Genomic DNA, 17655 nt, shown 5'->3' with positions numbered 1-17655 from the left:
CATTACCATTCTTCGCAGCATTAGCATTTGCACAGTGTGGCTGAGAGAGATTAAACACGAGCGCCGATTGGTGTGCTCTTTCCCTTGTCGTCGAACCGCACGTGGTGTCTAAGTGGCAGTGTTTGAGGAACGAAAGGAAAGTGAAATGGACACTGCATCATCTTCGTGTAAAATCATTTCATTTCAACCAAGGTAAAGTCCCTACTGTCTCAATCTTCCATTACCCTATCATATTTTGTTCCTGTTTTCCCATGGTCCCATCCTTGTCTAGACGTTCATGCTGTTGCTTACGGTCAGCGGTCCCATCCTCTCGTCGGTCGGGCGGGGATTCTCGCATCGAAAATGGCGAACGACTCACTTGATATGAATGGTCTTGGTGTCCAGATAGGCCAGCAGGCCTTGGAAGCCCAGCTCCCTGCCGGACCCGCTCTGCTTGACGCCGCCGAAGGGCGTGGTCGGGCTGGGCATGAAGGACGTGTTGACGCCGACGGTGCCGGCCTCGAGCAAGCCCGACACGCGCAGGGCGCGCGAGATGGAGCTGGTGTATAGCGTCGCTGTCGATGCGACCCACGTCAGTCTACGGGCGGAATTCGCCCCCCATCTCCCCCCCTCTTTCGACCACCAGAGGAAAGCAAAAAAAGGACGACATACCAGACAAGCCGTACGGAGTGTCGTTGGCCAGCGCCACGGCCTCCTCCTCCGTCTTGAACGTCGTCACCGTGCTCACCGGGCCGAAGATCTCGTCCGTATAGATCTCGCTGCCGGGCTTGGGATCCACGAAGATGGTCGGCTCGACGAAGAGGCCCTTGTCGCCCACGCGCCCGCCGCCCGTCAGCAGCCCTCCTCGTCCCTCCGCCGTCTCCGCCTCCGCCCTGGCGCGCTCGATGAAGCCCGTGACGCGCTCGAACTGGGCGCGGTCGGCCAGGGGCCCCAGCAGCTGCAGCGGATGCACGGTGGCGGCATCATCCAGGCCGGGCTCGCCGCGCATGGCGCGGGCCGTGTGCTCAAAGGCGGCGCGGAGGCCGTCGACGAAGGCGGCGGCGACGTCCTCGTGCACGAGGACGCGGCCGGCGGCGGCGCACACCTGGCCGCTGTTGAGCAGGAAGCCGAGCGAGCAGTGGCGCACGGCGTTGGCGACGTCGGCGTCGGCGAAGACGAGCGCGGGCGACTTGCCGCCCAGCTCGAGCGTGACGCGCTTCATGTTGGAGCGCGTCGCCGCGTCTTGGATCCGGCGTCCCGTCGCGGCGGAGCCGGTGAAGCTGATCTTGGCCACGTGTGGGTGCGATGCCAGCAGGGCGCCGGTGCTGCCCGGACCGGAGAGCAGCTGGACGACGCCCGGGGGGAAGCCTGCGGCTTTGATGAGGGTCCCCAGCGCGAGGATCCCGAGCGGCGCTTTTTCTGACGGCTTGTAGATGATGGTGTTGCCGGCGGCGAGGGCTGGGGCGGCTTTCCAGGCGAAGTTGCTGGGTTTGGCGCGGGTTAATGGGTGAGTAATAAGTGTAGGTAAGTGGTTCTGCTTTCTCGCTCGATTCAATCCCGAGATGTTGCCTATCCAACACGCTTTTGCTTCTCTCTCTCTCTCTCTCTCTCTCTCTCTTTAAAAAAAAGAAAAGACAAAAGAACAAGAAAAAAAAAGGGGTCCCAACTAACCTCTGCGCCGCATTCCACGCCCCGACCCCCGCACATACGCCCAGCGGCTCGTACCTGACAATCTTGTACGACCCCATCGCACCATCACCGTCCCCGTCTTCGTCTCGCTCGCCGGGAAACGCCTGGCCGGCGACCTTGTCGGCCCAGCCGGCGTAGTAGCGGAACGCGTCGGCGGCCCACCGCACCATCAGCCCGCTGACCGCCGGCGGCTGGCCCATGGCCTGCGTCTCCAGTCGGGCCAGCTGCCCCGCGTTCGCTTCCATCAGGTCCGCCAGCTTGTGCATGGCGGCGGCGCGCCGCTTGGCGGGGAAGGAGGCGCGCCAGGGGGATGTGGGTGCGAAACTGGGTTTTTGTTGTTGTTGTTGTTTTGCTTTTTTTTATTTTGGTTGGGGGGAGGAGGGGCAACTCACGCTGCTTGAGCGCCGGCGACGGCGGCGTCGACGTCCGCGGGACCGGCGATGGGAATGGCCGGGTGGAGGAGGGACTCGTCGGCGGGGTTGTAGAGGGGGAAGGACTCCCCCGATTGGGCGTCGACGTACTGTGTGGGAATTGTTTAGAAATAAGATGCTCTCTCGTGCAGAAGGATTAGACGTTGTGTCTTCGTGCGGGGCCAGATGGAGAGGGAGGGGCATAGGTAGTGTGTGGTTTACCTCATTGTTGATGAAGAGCTGCGTCTTCATGAACGACGATGAAGCTCCCTCGGCGGTCATTGTGGTTGAATGGTAGTTACACGATCCGGAGTTACGCGGGATTGGAGCTGCAGAGGCACATCAGCGAGGGCAGAAATTGATATACAGCGGCTTTGGTTCAGCGACCCCGCTGCGGGGCATACAGGCTGAAGTATCCCTGACAGTGTGAGCAAGTAAGCGACTGTTGCCTCTTACGGAAACCCGCCGAAGATCGTCTTGTACCATGGCGTGGCATCATCATTGGCTTCTTCTCGAAGGATGATCGGTTTGATCATGGAACGTCGGTCTTTTTGGAGGGGTCCAAGTGCGACCAATCATGTCTTTGAGCGCCGGGGTTGCATAAACAACCCTCTCCCATAATCACATCCCATGTTTCAGTCAGCATAAAACAAATCCCATTCCGTAGAAACCTCTCCGCCCCGAACGCCCACAGTCGTACCATTATAAACCAGCTATAACAAAAACAACCCTCACATGATTTTTGTGTGTGTATCATAGGATGCATGCATGCCGAAGCCGACCAAATCTCGCAGCAGTCATCCCGAAAAAAAAAAAGGGAAAGAAAAAAAGCCGTCAATCGACGACGAAACATTCGTAGCGAAAGCCAAACGAACGAACGAACGAACGAAAGAAAGAATAGAAAGAAAGAAAAACCACAAAATCCACCTCCCTCACTCTCACTCTCCCTCCCCCTCTCCCTCTCAAACCAACCCCACAACCGCCCCCGCCCCAACACCACCAGCCACCAACCCAACCCACCACCCCACCGCCCCCGCCGGCGTCGCCCACGCCGGCGCCGCACCGCCCGTACTAGTAGTACTCGCCGCAGCGCCTTGCGTCTGGCCAGCGCCCTCCCCACCCGTCGCCGCCGCCCTCTCCGTCGCCGTCGCCGCATCATCGTCATCGCTCAAGCTGGTAGTCGCCGTCGTCACCGACGACTGCTGGACGGTCGAAGTGCCGTTGACGCGCGAGGAGGTGACGGACGCGGTCGCCGTGGACGAAGGCACGTCTTCGGTGCCGGTGAGCACGACGATGCCGTCGGACGAGGCGGCGGCGCCGCTGGACGCGACGAGCATGGTGACGCGCGTCGTGTGGCCGTTGACGACGGTGGTGAGGACGGTGGTGTCGTCGTCGTCGTCGTCGTCGTTGGCGGTGGCGCTGGCGGTCGAGTGGCCGGTTAGGGTGACGACGTTGGGGGGGACGGCGGTGATGGAGCCGTGGGCGGAGGAGGTGGTGGTGGTGGAGGTGGCGGAGGAGGAGTCATCGTTTCCGCGGCGGTGGAGCGGGAGGAGGTTGTTGAGTTGGAGGTTGCGGGCGGCGGAGACGGAGGCCAGCAGGGACAGGAGGCCCAGGCGGAGGGGAAGGGCGCGCATGGTTGGGTTGGGTTGGATTGGATTGGATTGGACTGGACTGGATTGGATTGGACTGGATTGGATTGTTGCAGCTTTCTCGTCTTTTTTGTTTTTGTTTCTGTGGAGATGCCGGAATTGGCTATCTTGCGGTCGGATATTGGAGTGAGTTTTGCGAAAGAGGAAAAAAAAAGTAAGTAGGGAATGTGGCGTGCGGGCAGGGGCTTAAAATGTGGAAGCGACGGGCGTAGTGGGCGGGCGGGAGGCGGGCGGGTGGCAACGGGCGGAACGAGCGACGGTGGTGAAAATGGGAGTGCGGCTGAGTGGCGCCGCAGACGGCGTGGTGTTGAAGAGACGGGCGGGCGGCTGTGCTGACGGCGCTAGGGCGGTACGAGGGCGCAAGGAGAGGAGGTGACGTAAGGCGGCCCCGTTGGCGGCGACACAGAGCGACGCGCAATGTAAAACACGGGGATCGCCAGGGACGCGTTTCGCTGCAGCAGTCGGCGCTCGCTTTAAGCACCCCGGCGTCTCCAGCCGACTGGACCCTCGAATGAATCTCGCTAGCAGCCCGTCTCGTGATGTGCTTAATTTAGGACCGCTGCCTCAGCTTGAGGGTGTGTCTGATCACCGGCCCACAACAAACCAACGCCGTCGATTGATCCTTTGCGCCCGAGATTGCTCCAAGCCTCCAAGCCTCCAACCCGCGTGCCCGCGTCTCATCATTACTCTCTCTCTCTACACGCCCAGCATGTCCGCCAACTGCCCAATGTCGTCCACCTCGTAGTAGTTGTACTCGGGCGTCGACGGCTCGTGCCCGCGCTTCACAAACACCTTGCACCCCACGCCCATGGCCTCCGCCGTCATCAGGTCGTACCTCAGGCTGCTCGACACGTGCAGCACGTCCTCAGGCCCGCAGCCCAGCTGCTCGAACATGTACTCGAACCCTTGCATGCGCGGCTTGTAGCTGCCGGCCTGCTGCGCGGTGAAGACGCGCCAAAAGGGCGCGCCCAGCTTCTCGACGTTGTGCGCGATCTGGTCGTCGGCGGCGTTGGACAGGATCACCAGCTTGTACTTGGCCGCCAGCCGGCCCAGCCCGGCCGGCACGTCCGGATGCGGGCCCCACGACGGGATGGCGGCGTAGAAGCGCTCGGCCTCGGCGGCGTCGAAGGCGACGGCGCCCGCGGTGCGCGCGCACGCCCGCGCCAGCGCGCCGAGGATGACGTCGCGGTATGGCTTGTAGGGCCCCATGACCTCGTCGACGCGGTAGCCCGCGAAGAGCTTGACGAACCGCTCGAGCTCGCTGCCCGAGAGCCGGTCCGCGTACACCTCGCGCGCCATGCGCGACATGTTGAAGTCGGTGAGCGTGCCGTAGCAGTCGAAGGTGATGTATTTCGGCTCGAAGTCGATCGTCCGTTTCGATGTAGTAGTAGTAGTGGCTGCCATGGTGCTGGTTCGCTCGTTTGCTCGTTCGCTCCGTAGGTTTCTGTCCTGGTCAAAATGATACCGTAGACTTTAGGAATTGCCTGAGACTTACTCTTCGAGTTTAGCCCGCAGAATGCAATGATGGATTGAATGCTCGGCGCACCATGATGCACTACTGACTGACACCTTTTATATCCCACCCGCTCTCAACCACGTCTGGCCGACGAGCACAGAGACGATATGGCTGCTAACGCGCTTTGGTGGATACATCACACGGACTCTTGCGATCGGTTCATCACTTCGGTCGCCGTTCTCCGACGCCTTTGCCGCCGATAAGCACGACACCGTGACCTCCTCCTTTGCGTCGCATCTCACCTCTCTGCATGACCAAGCCATTCGGGTTGAATGTATAATATACTCCACATCGTAAATTATGCTATACTAACACACATCCTTCGTTACAAGCATATACCTTCCTCCTCGCCTATTAAACCTCGAAACAGAGAACCAAGAGTACAGTAGTAAATGCTCATCCCAAAAGGAAGAAGCAAAAAGAAAAATGAAATCCGCTACTGGAAAAAAAGAAGTCAAAAACAAAAGAAAATGTCGTGAAAGGAATGCTAATCATGGCTTCATGGTCTCATGTTGAAACTTTTCCAAAGTCATGCCCAAGGTCAGAATACAGTTTCCCAGCACACACACGATCAATCGGTGCTCTGCTGCCCAATACCGAAAAGGAGAAGTCCAGAAGGTGAATCTTCGCGGCCTCCTCCCACAGAAGCCACGAGCTTCTTCCAACTTTCCCTCCCCATCAGCCACCAGGCTGGCAGGCGCCTGACCGAGTGAGCTGGCATGCAGTTTTGCTTTCTTTTCTGTTCATCAATTACGTGATCCCCACTCTTTCCTCTCCACACACAGACTTTGCGGTGCGCAGCGTTGTTTACTTGCTGCCGAAGAGGCCGCCGACGAGCGGCAGACCCTTGGCGCCATCGCCCTTCTTCTTCTCCTTCTTCTTGCCGCCGAGCGCCTCGCTGATGCTTCCGAGGCCGAGGCCGTTGAGGAGCTTGTTGATGCCCAAGCCGCCGAGGAGGCCGTTGACGAGGCCGCCCAGGCCCAAGCCGTTGAGCAGACGGCCCACCAGACCCAGCACGCCCGACAGCAGCAAGCCGACGGCCGCGATGATCTGGAAGAGCGGCTCCGTGAGCAGCGCCCACAGGGGGTTCAGCTTCTTCTTGGCGTGGGGCATGTCGGCAATCTTCTTCTTCGCGTTGTCGATGGTGGTCACGACCGTCGTCGTGAGCTCCTTCAGGCAGTCCGCCAGGCGGTACTCCTCGGGCGTCGCCTCGCGCGTGCCGGCGCGGCCCTTGGCCTGCGCGGCGATGCGGCCGTCGGGATCCAGGCCGCGCAGCGAGCCGTTGCACTCCTGCAGGATGCGGCCGGCCTCCTCGATGAGAGGCTTGACGTTGTCGACGAGCTGCTCCTCGTCCAGTTCCTCGCGCGGCGTGCGGTCGGCAGCTTCGATGTACTGTTGAAACAGTCAGTATCAGACCTGGTGTAGCGCGTATGGTGCTGGTGACTTACCTCGGTGATCTGCTTGCACACGGGCTGGACGCGCTCGAGCGTCTGCTGGCAGATGTTTGCCATCTTGTCCGCAAGCTCGGCATCCTCCTTCTTCTTGCGAAGCTCTTCGAGCTCCTCCTCGGTGAGTCCCTCTTCCTCCTCTTCCTCCTCGACAATGTTCTCGAGCAGGGTGACCTCACCAACCTTGTTGCCGTCGTTGTCGATGACGTAGCCGTTGTCGTCGATTTCGAGGCCAGCACAGTGGCCGAGGTCGCCAGCGGTGAGGCGACCCATGACGTTGCCGTCCTCGTCGCGAACCTCGCCTTCTCTGTTGACGCGGCGGCCGGACATGGGGTTGATGCGGCGTTCCTTCTCCTCAGGCTCCCAACGCTCGGCCTTGCCAATCGGGTTGCCGTTCTTGTCGACAATCTCACCCTCCTCGTCAACCTTGTGGCCAACGAGCTTCTGGACATCGCCCTCAATGACGCGGCCGACGATGCTGCCATCAGCGGTGACGACCGTGCCGTCCTTGGCAACCGTGACGTTGTCGAAGCCAGAGAAGGGGCCCTCAGGGGTGGTGTCGACGCCCCTGACGAGCTCAGCGCGGCCGATGACGTTGCCGGCATTGTCCCAGATTTGGCCCTCGCCGTCAACCTTACGGCCGACCATCGCCTTAGGATCACCTTCAGCAACGCGGCCAACAATGGCACCGGCAGAGTCGACGACGTTGCCAGCCTTGTTGACGGTGCAGCCAGCAAGAGCAGAGAGATCCTCGGGCTGAGCCTCCTCCTCTTGCCACGGCTCCGCGTGGCCCTTGACGTTTCCGAACTTGTCGATGATGTCGCCATCCTCGTCGACCTTGAGGCCAACCAGACGCTTGGCGTCACCCTCGACGAGCTCACCGACGACATTGCCATCGATATCCTCGACCTTACCCTCAGCAACAACACGCAGACCCTCGAGGCCAGCGAAAGGACCCTCGGGCTTGGCGACGCGCTCGTTCTCGGGAATGAGCTCGCAGCGACCGACAACCTTGCCGGTGTCGCCGTGGATCTGACCGTTCTCGTCACAGCGACGGCCAGCCAGCTCGGAGACGTTGCCCTCGACAAGCTTACCAAGAGGGATTCCGTCCTCGGTAACAACAAAGCCCTGCTTGTTGAGGACCTTGTTGTTTAGGATAGACAGATCAGCAGGCTCCTCTTCGGGCTCGTCCTCGAGGGGCTCGGCGTGACCCTTCACGTTGCCGTACTTGTCGATGATGTCTCCATCCTCATCGACGGAAAGACCAATGAGGCGCTTGGGGTTGCCTTCGGTGATGTGGCCGACAATGTTTCCATCTTCGTCGGCAACGTTTCCGTCAGCGACGACACGGAGGTCGTCAAGGCCGGCGAAAGGACCTTCAGGCTTGGACTCGCGCTCGTTCTCAGGGATGATTTCGACGCGGCCGATGACCTTACCAGCATCGTTCCAGATCTGACCCTCCTCACTGACCTTCCTGCCGGCGAGCTCCTTCACATTGCCCTCGACAAGACGAGCGATCGGAACGCCTTCGTCACCGATGACGTTGCCCTGCTTGTTGAGTGTCTTGCCAATGAGCATCGAGTAGTCGATCGGCTCCTCCTCTTCGACTTCCTCCTCAGGCTCCTCGTAGCGCTCGGCGTGGCCAATGACGGAGCCCTTCTTGTCGATGATATCTCCGTCCTCGTCAACAGCACGGCCGACGAGCTTCTTGGCGTCGCCCTCGACGACGACACCAACAACGTTGCCGTTCTCGTCCTCGACCTTGCCGTCCTTGACGACGATGAGACCCTCGAGACCGGCGAAGGTGCCCTCCTGATCATCCTCAACAGGGACAGTCTTGGCGCGGCCAATGACCTTGCCCTTGTTGTCCCAGAATTGACCTTCAGCATCGGCAGTGGCGCCAAGCTTGGAGAGCTTCTTTGCATCGCCCTCAATCAGTTCGCCGACGACGACGCCATCCGAGTTGATGAGCTTGCCAGCCTTGTTGACACCAAGACCCTCGAGGACGGAGAGAGGAGGCAGGTTGTCTTCCTCGGCACCCTCCTCGTCAACGGCAGTTTCAGTGCCCTCGGCGGCGTCCTCGGCGGCGTCTTCGGCGTCTTCGGCGTCTTCGGCGGCGTCTTCGGCGTCTTCGGCGGCGTCCTCAGCACCCTCCTGGGCAGCCTCGGCAGCCTGAGCATCGGCAAGCTCCTCGGCCTCCACATCGCCCTCTTCGACCTGCTGAGGCAGGACGCGGACGCGACCGATGATGTTGCCGTCCTTGTCGAGAACCTCGCCCTTGTCGTTGAGCTTCTTGCCAGCGCAGTCAGAAAGTTCGCCCTGGACAAGCTCGCCAATCTCCTCGCCATCCTCATTGAGCACCTTGCCCTTCTTGTTGACCTTCAGGCCGTCCAAGATGTCGAGACCGGGAATGAACTCCTTCGGGCCTTCGAGCTCAGTGAGGCGCTCACGAAGCTCCTTGGTCGCCTCTTCGGCGGCGTCGCCAGGGATGATCTCAACCTTGCCGACGAGCTTGCCGTCCTTGTCGAGGACCTCGCCCTTGTCGTTGATGGTCTTGCCGGCGGCCTTCTTGACGTCGCCCTCGGTGAGCTCGCCGATCTCGTCGCCCTCCTCGTTGAGGACCTTGCCCTTCTTGTTGACCTTAAGGCCTTCCAAGATCCTGATGTCCAGGGCGAGCGGGCGGAGCTTCTCCTGAAGGTGCTCAGCAGCACCGTCGGCAAGCTCGACCGTGCCGAGGACGTTGCCCTCTTCATCGACGACTTCACCCTTCTCGTTGACGGTGAGGCCCTTGGCCTTGCCGATGTCGACGCCGTCGGCGAGCTGGCCGAGGACATTGCCCTCGGAATCGACGACCTCGCCTTCGGAGTTGATCTCACGACCCTCGAGGGCCTCGACGCCGGGGAGGTCGGGAACTTCGCTCTCGATCTGAGACTTGGCACCACCGAGGGCCGAATCAGCCCGACCAGACTTGCTGGGGGCACCAGACACGGCTTCGCCGGCTTCCTCAACCTTGTTACCGGCCTCGTCGACCTTGTTGCCGGCCTCGTCGACCTTGTTGCCGGCCTCGTCAACCTTGCCGGTGGCCGACTTGGCAGCGCCCGCGACGTCCGTAGCGGCGCCATCGACACCCTCGTCATCATAACCGTCGAGAGCTTCGCCAGCCCCTTCGAAATCAGGATGGATCTGGGCGCGGCCAATGACGTTGCCATCATCGTCAAGGATCTCACCGCGCTCATTCACCTGGCGGCCCTTGAGTTGCTGGATATCTCCTTCGACGATCTGGCCGACAACGTCACCATCGTCGTTGAAGATCTCACCAACCTGGTTGACAGTGAGACCCTTGAGGATTGAGAGGTCGGGCAGATCGCCACCGGCAGCGCCCTCGGCCGCCTGCTGAGCCTTCCGCTTCTGAGCGTCGATCTTCTCGGGCAGAAGCTCGCAGCGGCCGACCAGGTCGCCGTCGTCGTCGAGGATCTCTCCGTTGTCGCCAATGGCGTAGCCCTCGAGGTCTTCGGCGTCACCCTCGACGAGCTTTCCAATCTGGTTGCCTTCGCTGTCGACGACGCCGCCGTCCGGCTGGACCTCGAGGCCCTTCAGGACGGAGAGATCGCCAACATCGGGGATTTCCTGGCCGGTAGTATCCTCAGCAGTGTCCTTGGCGTCATCAACAGCACCTTCTGCTGTGCCCTTGGCACCGCCGACAGCGCCCTCGGCCTCCTTGCCGAGGCCTTCAGCGGTCTCCTGAGCCTCCTGGACGGGACCGCCCTGTGCGGTCTCGTCCACATCTTCAGCAGCGCCGCCGGCCGTGTCTTGGACATCATCGAGAGGGCCCTTGGCAGTGTCGTCAGCAGTGTCCTTGACATCGCCAGTAGTGTCCTCGGCGGTGTCTTGAACGTCGTCGGCAGTGTCCTCGGCAGTGTCCTTCGCGGCGCCAACAGCCTTGCTGGGGTCCTGGGACGACGACTTGCTGGCAAGGCTGGAGGCGCGGCCGGCGAGGTTTCTCGCATTGCCGAGCACGTTGCTGCCGGCCTTCTTGGGAGCCTGCTCGCCGCGCTCTTGCAAGTCGGCGGTAGACTCTTGCGCCGACTCGGCCGTGTCCTCAGCGGTGTCCTCGGCCTCTTCGCCGAGGTCGCCCGCCTTCTCCGTGGCATTGTCGTCGTCACTGCGGGCGGCGTCGTCGTCCTCGTCGTCATCGTCGTCGCCGACGGGCTTGGGTGCCTGCTCTTTCAGGTCGCCGGTGGCTTCGGAGACCTTTCCGGTGGGGTCTTGCTCGCCAGCCTCGCCAGCCTCGCTGGCGGCGCCGCTCGCCTGCTGCGGTGCGTCCTCTGCAGTCTTCTTTGCACCTTCGACCTTCTCGGAGATGTCGCCCTCTGACGGCCGGGGTGGGAGGTCCGGGTTTTCCGTCTGGGGCTTCCCCGAGGTGACTTCAGAGGCCTTCTCTGATGCTGCCTCGCCGAGCTTGGGGGGCGCGGGCTTGCGGCCGAGCTTGGTGGGAGTGCGGGGCGCGTCGGTGCCCTTTCCGGCAGCGGGGGAAGGCATTCTGGTGGGAGAGTTTCGGGATCGGGTACTGGTGGGAGATGTTCTAGTCGGAGTGGGAGGGAAAGAATAGTACTGGTAGTTTGTAGGGGACCTTGGGGGCATAAAACTGCATGCACAGGGGTATAGGTGCGAGTGTGTGGGAGGATTGAGGAGAAAGGCCTTCGCAGCGGGCTAGCATTTGTTAAATGGTGTGTCTCGAATCACGGCGGTAGGGACAAATGTGTGATGACGTCGCCATGAGTAGCTCTCGAAGGGAGCTCATTGCCTAGACGGGGAGCTCGCGCCTCAGGTCTGGCAGGCACACTACTGCGGGAAACTTGTTTTCCTAGCAGCGAGTGGCTTCGTCACGTTACGCAGGGAGATGCGAGGGAACGCGTTCTCCAGCATTGCGTCAGAGCCCTGCGGCTTCAGTAAGGAGGGCAGGCCCAATGAGACTCGGATTCAAGGACGCCTGTGGCTGGAGAGGCGGCATGGAGCAGATGCCAATCGACGATTGGCCTGGAGACATGCAGCTACGACGGTGGATGCCGCCACGGCGGCGATCGAGATGGGGCGGGCTTCTCGAAGCGAAATCTCAAGCCTGAGATGAGACGCAAGCGTCAGCCGGGCTGTGGAACGGGGATCGGAGCCATAGCCGTCGTGGGCCTCGTCTGGCAGATCGGCGAGCGAGCGGCCAGTGGGCGGCGGCGGCCGGCGGCGGCCAGCGGCGGCCAGCGGCATGCGGGAAGGTCTTAACGGCGCAGCAGGGTTGGGCATGCTGGCGACGGCACAGGATTGCTCGAGGGTGCGGAGGTCTGGCCAGAAAATCTTGGAAGGCGGTGCGGATGACATATTGTGGCGCGTCGTGCTGGAAGCCATCCCGGTAGCTGCAGCAAACAGGATGGGCGGCGGCCGTGACGCGCCAGTGGTCGCGTAGTGCGGTGCGGGCGATCAACGCAGTCCCCGTGCGAGCCGCCCACGGCCGGAGACCCTGTGGACTTTTTTGGACGGGCTGCTCTGTGCATTTGCGAATTGGTGCAGCGCGCGGCGGATTGGGCGTCTGCGATGGTCGTAGGGCAGGAGGATTGGCGGTGCGCAGTGGCTCCCGCAAGCGGCGGGCCCCCCGGACCCCGGCCGCAATGACGCCATCCCAGATTCGCGCCCGCCCAGCTACTAGCCACCTAGCGAGCTCTCATCATCATCCATCATTTCCAGCCTCTGGCTAGCGCCCGCAAGATTGCGCCGCTACCAACGTCGCTGCAACGCTCGTCCGTTGCAAGTGCGACCCTAAGCATGCTGCCCCCCGCCCCTTCGCCTGCATATCGCCGCCGCACATGCACCCAAAACTCTCCGCCAGTGCCACGGAGCCCTGCCGATTCGTCCACTTGTGCTACAACACCCTCACATAAATCTTCCACGCTGTCCAGACGATCAATTCGCTGTCACTGCCGCCCCGCCTGCTCGCCTCGTACGACGTCTATCGTTCGATGCGCTGCTTGACGTGCGTGATGCGTGATGCAGTCGCGCAATCCAGCACATTCACCGGCATCGGAATGTCTGACCCGAACCTTTGGCCGTCTCACTAGGACACAAGCTTGGGCTCCAGCTACCGGGCTTCCGAGTCATCCCGTCAATGGACTTCTCGAGACCTCGCCACAGACAGATTCAAGTCTTTAATTTTTTTTTTTGGTCTTGTTGACTGAGCGACGTTTGCATTCTGTGTTGAGCACTCCACTAGCATGGGTGGCTGGTCATCTAGGTACGTCAATTGATAGCTCCCACTGAGTAGCAACAAGGAGGCAACCTGGCCTTGCATCGCCCTTCGTATAAGCAATATAAAATTGGAGTGTCGTGGCAGCGGCGGGTTACGGGCGATCCCAGCCACAGCACGTGTAGCATTACGACTAAAAAGTGGGAATATTACCTTACACTGCTCCACGCCCGCACGGCCATGGACTCCCGCGAGCAAGGAATTAAGCATCAGAGTCCGGATGACCCCGAGAATTAGATCATAGCCGCCCATCGACCGGCTATCGCTTTCCGTCCGGCGGAATACCGCTTTCCACGTCTCTGGAGCTTGTTTCTCCCCTGCTCCTCTTCGTCCTCTCGCCTTTGGGCGCATTGGCCGCACCTCCGACCCCCAGTTTCCTCAGTATCCTCAAGCGTAGGCTGTTGCTCCTCTTGCGGTCTTCCTGCTTTGCCGCTGCTTCCGCCAGAATCTGCCGTTCCCTCTCCGCGCTCTTGCTCTTGTCTTTCTCCTGTTCTTTTCGCTTGGCCAATTCCTCGGGATGAAGTACCTTCTCCTTCCCGTGGCTGGCGTGTTCGGCACCGTGCTTGAACTTTCGACGCGTCTTGACATACGCCTCCAGCCCGACTAAGATAGCGTAGCTACGGGAGATGGATACGCGGTTCATGTCGACCCCGGCATCTCGCAACGAGTGGACGAAGGCGCGGAAATTGGAAGTGGGCGGGCGATAATGACCAGAAAGGGGTGAAAGGCGGCGTAGCTGTCCATCCTTGATCTTGATGAGACCGGCAGCCGAAATGCGAGCGCCATGGAGGAACGAGCTGTGCTGGAATGCCCCAGATTGTTTGATGCCAACATAAAGGCGGAACGAAGTGTCGGCAACCTGCGATCATTTGATGTCAGTGCTGGAGCATGAAAGACTAGAGTTCAACTGACAAAAATCCAGCTGTTGGGCTTAACACTCCGGCGTAGCAGATGGTTCAGTATTGCGGCCGCAGATACGTGCTTGATCTTCTTGATGCCTTTTGCTTTTTCCAGGTCATGGTTCACGTAGTGATCTCCTTCTGGATCCGTCGAGCCCGTGGACAACATCGAACTCGCATTGGAGGAGCTGCTGTTGGATGATGTGCTGTCCCTGCTGTATGCTGGGGTTCCATCAGCGTTGGGAACGATGCCTTTGACACTGTCCTTGAACTCCGTAGATGTAGTGATTCGTTCACCATTTTTCGCCCAGCACAGCCTCCCCTCGCTATCAAGCTTCACCAGGTAGTTCTGTCTTTCTTCCCTGTTCAAGTATCGAACCTGTTCCCTCTCCAGCCGCTCCCTTGAGCATGTTGGTACCTCGAAGCGTCTGCCTTCTCCATAATCCAGCCAATAGAAGAAATTCTCGTGTGTGCCAGATTTCTTCCATTCGGAATGGTAAGCGCGTAGGTTGGAGCCGTATCGGTGTTTCTGGTCGACCATTTCAAGCCAGTACTGCAGGTCTTCAAGGCAGAGACAGGGTCAGTCCATGGCGACAACATCCACAGTACTTTCACCAAACATACCCATCACCTTCGCTGTCTTTTCCCGCTCGCGCTTTGCCTCTGCCTTCCGTGCCCGCCGGCGCTCGTGCTCCTCCGGCGACAATTGGGTTTCATCGGTATCGGATTCATCGGGTACCGCGTCGTCTCCGCCTGCACGGCGTGCTACTTCGCCGATGCGTCGCCAGTTCTCTTTCGCAGCATCCGATGCGGCGCGGGACCTCGCGGCAGGGCTGAGCTTGTCACGGTCGCCTGAGGTTCGGTCGTTGCGGGGCATGGGCCGCGTTGCGTTCCTCCATCGCGCTACACGTGTTCAGCATCAAGAGTATGCGGAAAGCGTGGAAGCGCTGTGTGGTTCTGAGTACTACTGACCCTCTTTGATAGCCTGTGGAGCACGTAGATCACCGTTAGCTGATCGGCATTTCCTAATAATCGGTCGCACTGCAGCAGACAGGGCGGAGCGGGAAATGCGAGATAGCTGGCGTGGAGGGGGAGGAGGAGGAGGAGGAGGAAGGCAGTGGTGCGGTCTCAGCGGCAGTGTCTCACGTACCTCAACCCAGCGCGTTGACGCATCCAGTCCCATGCCGGCGAGCTCGCGGCGCTGCTTGTAACCTCTGTAGTTGCGTTGAATCAGAGCGGCGGCAGCGGCTTCCTCTTCATGGCGTTGGGTGTGCAACTTGGCTGCTTGCATGGCTTTGCGCTTTGCATCCTGACGGCCGGCAATGGCTTCGAGCTCGTCTTTGGAAGGGATGTGGAGCGCGGCGGTGGAATGCGACGCAGGCGGCGGGCCCGCGGCGATGCGGTCATCGCTGCCCCACGCTTGCTTGGCATCTCCAGGGTCTGGGGCCGTCAGCCTTGCGTGGCCTGATGCCGCCCTCTCCTCGTCGTGGCCGCCCATTTGCGGCATGATCGGTTCGAGCGCGAGCAAAAAGTGACAGGAGAGCCGTCGCAACCTGCCAGCTGCGCCCGGGTGCCGGACAAGCACAAGCACCCAACAACAGGTTCGACGCCCTAGCGATCACTGCCCCCCGGCTGACGCCTTGTCCAAGCAACGGAACTGTCACGTGTGGCCCGGAAGTCGGCTTGGACGGCGCCCTGGCCCGCTGCACAACGGTGCAATTTTGGCGGAGAGCAGGGGCAATCAGCTTGCCCGAAACAGCGAAGGATTGCGTACACGGCGGCGAAAATCGTGCCGCTATCGTGCGTCGAAACTCAATTAGCACAACGAGCTGCGCGCGCACCGGCAGTGGGCAGCCCCTTGACATGCCAGCCTGCTCTGCGCAAGTGTACCACTGTGATTTCACTGGGCGGACGCGCGGTCGCGACTACTGAGCGCTGCAACAGAATTCCTTAAGAAAGCGCCTTCCTGATCCCCGAAGCCGCCAGAGCAACACAGGCCACGGCCGTCGCGCTCTTCCTGACGGGCTCCAGCATCACAAAATCATGGATCTGACCGTCTGCCTCGAGAATCGCCACTTCCACGCCAGCCTGCTGGAGCAGATGCCCAAGCTCTTTGCCCTCTCGGAGGAGCGGATCGACGGCCGCAGTGATGATGAGCGTTGGTGGCTGAGTGGCGGCTTGTTCCTTGGTCATCAGAGTGGGAGAGGCCAGAATGCTCAATCTATCATCGTCCTTGGGTATGAAAGCATCCTTCATCCATCGCAGGAGAGGGGCGCCAAGATACGGCCCGTCATGGAATGTCGAGTATGTGTCGCTTTCTTCGAGTATGTTTGCGACGGGGTAGAAGAGCCTATCCTTATCATCAGGACTGCCATCAGCGAGGGCGGCGCTCGAGTGTCACTCACGCCTGATAGCTGACAGCCGCAGGCAACTTCTTTCGAGCCGCCAGGGTTGACATTGCAACGGCCATGTGCCCTGTTGCAATCGTGAGCTCGCATGATCGACGAAATAGTGATCTCGCTCTACGGACCCCCTGCGCTATCGCCAGCAAAGGCAATCTTGTCGGTTTTCAGGCCGTGCTTGGCGCCGTTTTTGACATAATACTCCACCGCGGCGTAAGCTTCGTCGAATTGCTGCGGGAACTGAGCCTCAGGCGCAGGCGAGTAGTACGGAAAAGCAACAGCACACCCAGCCTCGCGTACCAGGTCGCTCACGAGGCTGTCATGGGTGTTTGGGCTGTTCTCGGTTAGCTGCTGCAAGCGCGCGCTCCTGACAAGCCTACCTTCCGAGAATCCATCCGCCCCCGTGAAAATAGAAAGCGAGCGGAAGTGGAGTGCTGGCGTTTGCGGGCTTGAAGAGGACGGTCTTCACGGTGCCGCTGCTTCCAACAGGCGCATCGATCTTCTCACGAAGCACGTCTTGAGACGGCTCGTGTTGCTGCAATCCTTCGAGTACTGCTCTCGCCTCGTCGTATTGGAGCTCTTGAAGCGGGGGTGCCCCCGCCTTGGCAAGAGCATGGACAAACGATTGATTTACTGGGTCAAGATAGGGAGCCATTATTTCGAGTGACGAATGCTGCTTCCGGTTGAACGCTGCTGACTTTGGAAAATGTGGTTCTTCAGAAGCAAGCCGTGGGAGCTTGCTCTGCAGCTGCTTTTGAGTCTGCATTGCTCCCCATGCAGCATGCTTACATCAGGTTGACTGCCACACCCTCCATGTCCATGTGGACGTTGAATAATAGCTAGCTAAGCAGTAGGCTGATGACTGAAGTAGCAACCCTGGAACTGCCCCGGAGCCAACAACAGCGGGGCTTGAAAGCGTGATGGTGATTGGACTGGGGCGCGGCATCTTCGGTCGCGTTGGCCGGGTCTCGTTCCAGAGCGAGCGCCATGACCCAGCTCGGCGCCGCTCGAGCAACCGACTATTAGCGCCAAAGGCGATGCCCGACCTCGACGAGCTGAAATTTTCATCCGCATGGCTTTTCTGGAATCCCCCTGTGAATTGTTTCGTCGATGCCAGGTCAGGTTGCAATCTCCACTAGCCGTTGGTTCAAGCGCTAGGCACTCCACGAGCGGCTCGATGGAGGGGGGTTCAGCCGCCGATGCAATGACGAGAACATAATTCGGTTCGTAGTCATAAAAGTCAATCAAAGCAAGGCGACTCAGCATCGGCTTGATGGGACGGGTTGAGATGGACCGCCGGCCGAGTCTGATGAGATCCGTTGGTGCGGGTGAGACACTGCCGGCGTGCGATTTCTTGTCCCAGCAGGAGGCCGA

General features: G+C 60.4%; 6 protein-coding genes across 6 annotated transcripts; all 6 read right to left on the bottom strand.

Moving 5' to 3' along the window:
• Positions 1 to 267: 267 nt before the first annotated feature.
• BKCO1_3500093 (aldehyde dehydrogenase protein) lies at positions 268 to 2360 on the bottom strand (the record flags this gene model as incomplete). The annotated part of the gene is made up of 6 exons (XM_020274844.1): positions 268 to 280; positions 359 to 554; positions 652 to 1463; positions 1651 to 1992; positions 2061 to 2188; positions 2301 to 2360. The coding sequence occupies 6 exons, from the start codon at positions 2358 to 2360 to the stop codon at positions 268 to 270; spliced, it is 1551 nt and encodes a 516-aa protein (XP_020129106.1).
• A 680-nt stretch (positions 2361 to 3040) lies between these two features.
• BKCO1_3500092 (uncharacterized protein) lies at positions 3041 to 3712 on the bottom strand (the record flags this gene model as incomplete). The annotated part of the gene is made up of 1 exon (XM_020274843.1): positions 3041 to 3712. The coding sequence occupies one exon, from the start codon at positions 3710 to 3712 to the stop codon at positions 3041 to 3043; it is 672 nt and encodes a 223-aa protein (XP_020129105.1).
• A 711-nt stretch (positions 3713 to 4423) lies between these two features.
• BKCO1_3500091 (dehalogenase) lies at positions 4424 to 5131 on the bottom strand (the record flags this gene model as incomplete). The annotated part of the gene is made up of 1 exon (XM_020274842.1): positions 4424 to 5131. The coding sequence occupies one exon, from the start codon at positions 5129 to 5131 to the stop codon at positions 4424 to 4426; it is 708 nt and encodes a 235-aa protein (XP_020129104.1).
• A 919-nt stretch (positions 5132 to 6050) lies between these two features.
• On the bottom strand, positions 6051 to 11230 carry BKCO1_3500090 (lea domain protein; the record flags this gene model as incomplete). Its single annotated transcript, XM_020274841.1, has 2 exons — positions 6051 to 6635; positions 6692 to 11230. 2 exons carry the CDS (start codon positions 11228 to 11230, stop codon positions 6051 to 6053), a joined length of 5124 nt encoding a protein of 1707 aa, XP_020129103.1.
• Positions 11231 to 13239: 2009 nt separating this feature from the next.
• BKCO1_3500089 (iq calmodulin-binding motif protein) lies at positions 13240 to 15377 on the bottom strand (the record flags this gene model as incomplete). The annotated part of the gene is made up of 4 exons (XM_020274839.1): positions 13240 to 13839; positions 13893 to 14440; positions 14504 to 14782; positions 14852 to 15377. 4 exons carry the CDS (start codon positions 15375 to 15377, stop codon positions 13240 to 13242), a joined length of 1953 nt encoding a protein of 650 aa, XP_020129166.1.
• A 452-nt stretch (positions 15378 to 15829) lies between these two features.
• On the bottom strand, positions 15830 to 16936 carry BKCO1_3500088 (esterase; the record flags this gene model as incomplete). Its single annotated transcript, XM_020274838.1, has 4 exons — positions 15830 to 16229; positions 16285 to 16354; positions 16410 to 16615; positions 16662 to 16936. The coding sequence occupies 4 exons, from the start codon at positions 16934 to 16936 to the stop codon at positions 15830 to 15832; spliced, it is 951 nt and encodes a 316-aa protein (XP_020129167.1).
• Positions 16937 to 17655: the final 719 nt, after the last annotated feature.

Source organism: Diplodia corticola, assembly GCF_001883845.1.
Source record: "Diplodia corticola strain CBS 112549 chromosome Unknown scaffold35, whole genome shotgun sequence".
Taxonomy (NCBI): Eukaryota; Fungi; Ascomycota; class Dothideomycetes; order Botryosphaeriales; family Botryosphaeriaceae; genus Diplodia; species Diplodia corticola.
The sequence above is the reverse complement of the archived record's forward strand: the minus strand, read 5'-3'. Positions and strand labels throughout refer to the sequence as shown.